This window comes from Pyxicephalus adspersus, chromosome 2 (genome assembly GCF_032062135.1).
Source record: "Pyxicephalus adspersus chromosome 2, UCB_Pads_2.0, whole genome shotgun sequence".
NCBI lineage: Eukaryota > Metazoa > Chordata > Amphibia > Anura > Pyxicephalidae > Pyxicephalus > Pyxicephalus adspersus.
In genome coordinates, this window is record NC_092859.1 from 1,102,672 (window position 1) to 1,105,319 (window position 2,648).

At 40.6% G+C, this 2,648-nt stretch overlaps 1 protein-coding gene across 1 annotated transcript in view; it reads left to right on the plus strand.

The window, feature by feature from the left end:
* Positions 1–2,580, plus strand: part of LOC140322654 (C-type lectin domain family 4 member G-like) — a 16,528-nt gene extending 13,948 nt beyond the window's left edge. Inside the window, exons 6-8 of the mRNA XM_072399206.1 lie at positions 490–531; positions 1,117–1,283; positions 1,747–2,580. Of these exons, the coding sequence (XP_072255307.1) occupies positions 490–531; positions 1,117–1,283; positions 1,747–1,860 (323 nt within the window). The 3' untranslated portion in view covers positions 1,861–2,580. The remainder of the gene's footprint in view (positions 1–489; positions 532–1,116; positions 1,284–1,746) is intronic.
* Positions 2,581–2,648: the final 68 nt, after the last annotated feature.

The following is a 2,648-nucleotide window of genomic DNA, read 5'->3' on the forward strand; positions in this document are numbered from 1 at the left end:
ATAATGTTATTGTGGGAAAACTTGTGAAAAAAAAAGTTAGTTAAAAAAAAACACAAACATTCAATAAATTACTTTAAAATTATTTTCTACATTTTTTTCCCCGAATTTTTACCGTTGAATCCCGTGTTTTTTGGGTCGGGTTTATCTGAATTTGAACAGCCATATTCAGGACAACCCGAATTCAAACACCATACTATACAGGACACAATCCCCACTCAAGCGTAAATACCACAACAGTTTTCCAATGGGGACATCTGATCTGGTGACAGGGAATACCGGGTTTTGATGTTTTCTGAAAACTTTAAAGGGTTTTATTTATCCTTTCTATAAATCTATATATTTTTTTTTGTTTATCCTTTCTATTTGCATCATGTCACCCGGTGTGTTTGCAGCGTTAGCACCGTATCTATACTGCAGGAGGGATTTAGTGCAACGCTTATTATACGTGTCATGGCGGCAATCAGTCAGCTTTGTGTTTTCTATTTCCAGTGGCCAACATGAGAGACGACCTGAACAACATCAAAAAGAAAGGTGAATGTTCTATATTATTCAGCACCCCTTATTATACACAAGCCCGGAAAGTGGCACCTAGCTCTGCCCCCCCCCCATACTTAGTCTGTCACAGGATGGCATTAGGCCTATTGACTCTTAGCTGGTATTGGTTCGTGTACCCATGGCCGTGCCCAGCTCTTCATGGCTTTACAATAGTTTGGTTATTCACTAATAGATTTCTCCTCCCCATAGAATAAGATTCATCACTATGTTCAGGTTCTCCACATTTTAAACAAAATTTGCAAAACCCTCAGCGAACCAAACAGATATCTTCATCTCTGGACCCTGTGTGGACCTTGATGTATCCAGGGAAGAGATCCCCGAGAGCTCAGTCAATAGATATTACATGCCTTAGGGTGGCACTGATGAAGCTTTGGGGTGCAGCTAAGCTGACCTCGGAGCTGGAAGCCACCAATAACAAACTGTACCCCAGTGTACCTAGAAACATAGAACAGCTAGGAGCCTCCACTTGCTAAAGATTGTTTCATAGTTAACATGAAAACTTTGTTCCCAGGCCTTGAAATCTCTAATAAATGACCTTATTGTGCGTTCCTCATTTACCAGACGTCCTCCGGGAGGCCTTCTGCACCAGCTGCCGCAATGAATGGAAACTAATTCGATCCAAATGCTACTATATTGAGGAAAACGTTGTAAAAACATGGACAAGGAGCCGCCAGGACTGTGCAAAGCGCAATGGCATCCTTCTGGTCCTGAAGGACATGGATGAAATGGTAAATGTCTTACTTCTCCCTGAATGGAAAAGTTCTGATTTTTTGGAGTCCAAGAAAACAGTCATCACACATAACCAATCAGATCCTATATTTCTCCGAGACAGGTCAGGAAAATAATGCTTACAGCTTACAACAAAATTGTAGTAGTGTAAGAACCTAAATTTACCTGGAGAGCCCTCATACATGACATTGCCTCCTGACCCCCCCACACAGACCACCTCCACCTTTCATCCCACTGAACCACAACAAAAACTCTGCTGGAACCCATTATTGGACATCCTATGGCAGTGATGAGGACACCCAAAGGTCCACACTCTTTGCAGTCCTAGGCCTAGCTAAAGTTCTAAGACCTCCCCCACCCATTTGGCTCTTTAGGAGTAGTTATATTGATTCCTGATTGTGATATATTTGTTTCATATTTTCTGTATATATCTGATGATGGTTTCAGCATTTGTTTGAGCAGAATTCTCTGCTGCCAGTTATAGGACAAGGAAGGTTCTGGTTGGGACTGAGAAGGAACAGTTCAGATATGGAGGCCTGGCTGTGGGCAGATGGGAGCGCTCTAACATTCAGGTGAGATGGGCATTGCTGATGGTTTACAACCGGAACTCCCCTCCCTTATAGAACCAATGATGGGGAATATACGTGACACATCTCCAGAGAATAACCTGGACCTACCTCAATGTTCAGGACAAGACACGTGGCACATTTCCTATCAACCTCCAAATAAAGTTTGAGGTCAGAGGCTCCAGGTGAAAGTACTTTGCAGTGTGACAGTGAAGGACAGAGAGATTTACAAAATTGTCGTCACCAAATTTTACATTCATTGCAAAGCCAGTGAGTATCGTATGGTGAATAAAACTGCTGGGGAATTAGAAGGACCTATGGGTAGATGCCCCAAGTGAAAGACTATAGAAGATCTTTTTCACTTAGGACATGTTCCAGCAAATCTCCCTGATTAATCCTTCCCTCCACTATAATTTAAAGTGACAAACAGATGGAGCCTTGCATTTAGGAGCTGTTATTAACTCAAAAGGTTGACATGTTGCTTTAAAATGTATTTTTCTGACCAAGCTTTTATTACATGCCTTTGTATTTTAATTTCACTTGGGACGTTTTCCATCAGTCCCCTTTATCACTTTCATCACCAACAGTTTGAGTTGAATTGCTATAATTCAGAAATGATTGAACAACTATATTATTATTATTATTATTATTATTATTATTATTATACAGGATTAATATAGTGCCAACATATTATGCATACAGACAGTGACACAGGAGGAGAGGACCCTGCCCCGAAGAGCTTACAATCTAGTAATAACAACTATATTCATATTGTTATTTATACTCGTTGTTTCTAAT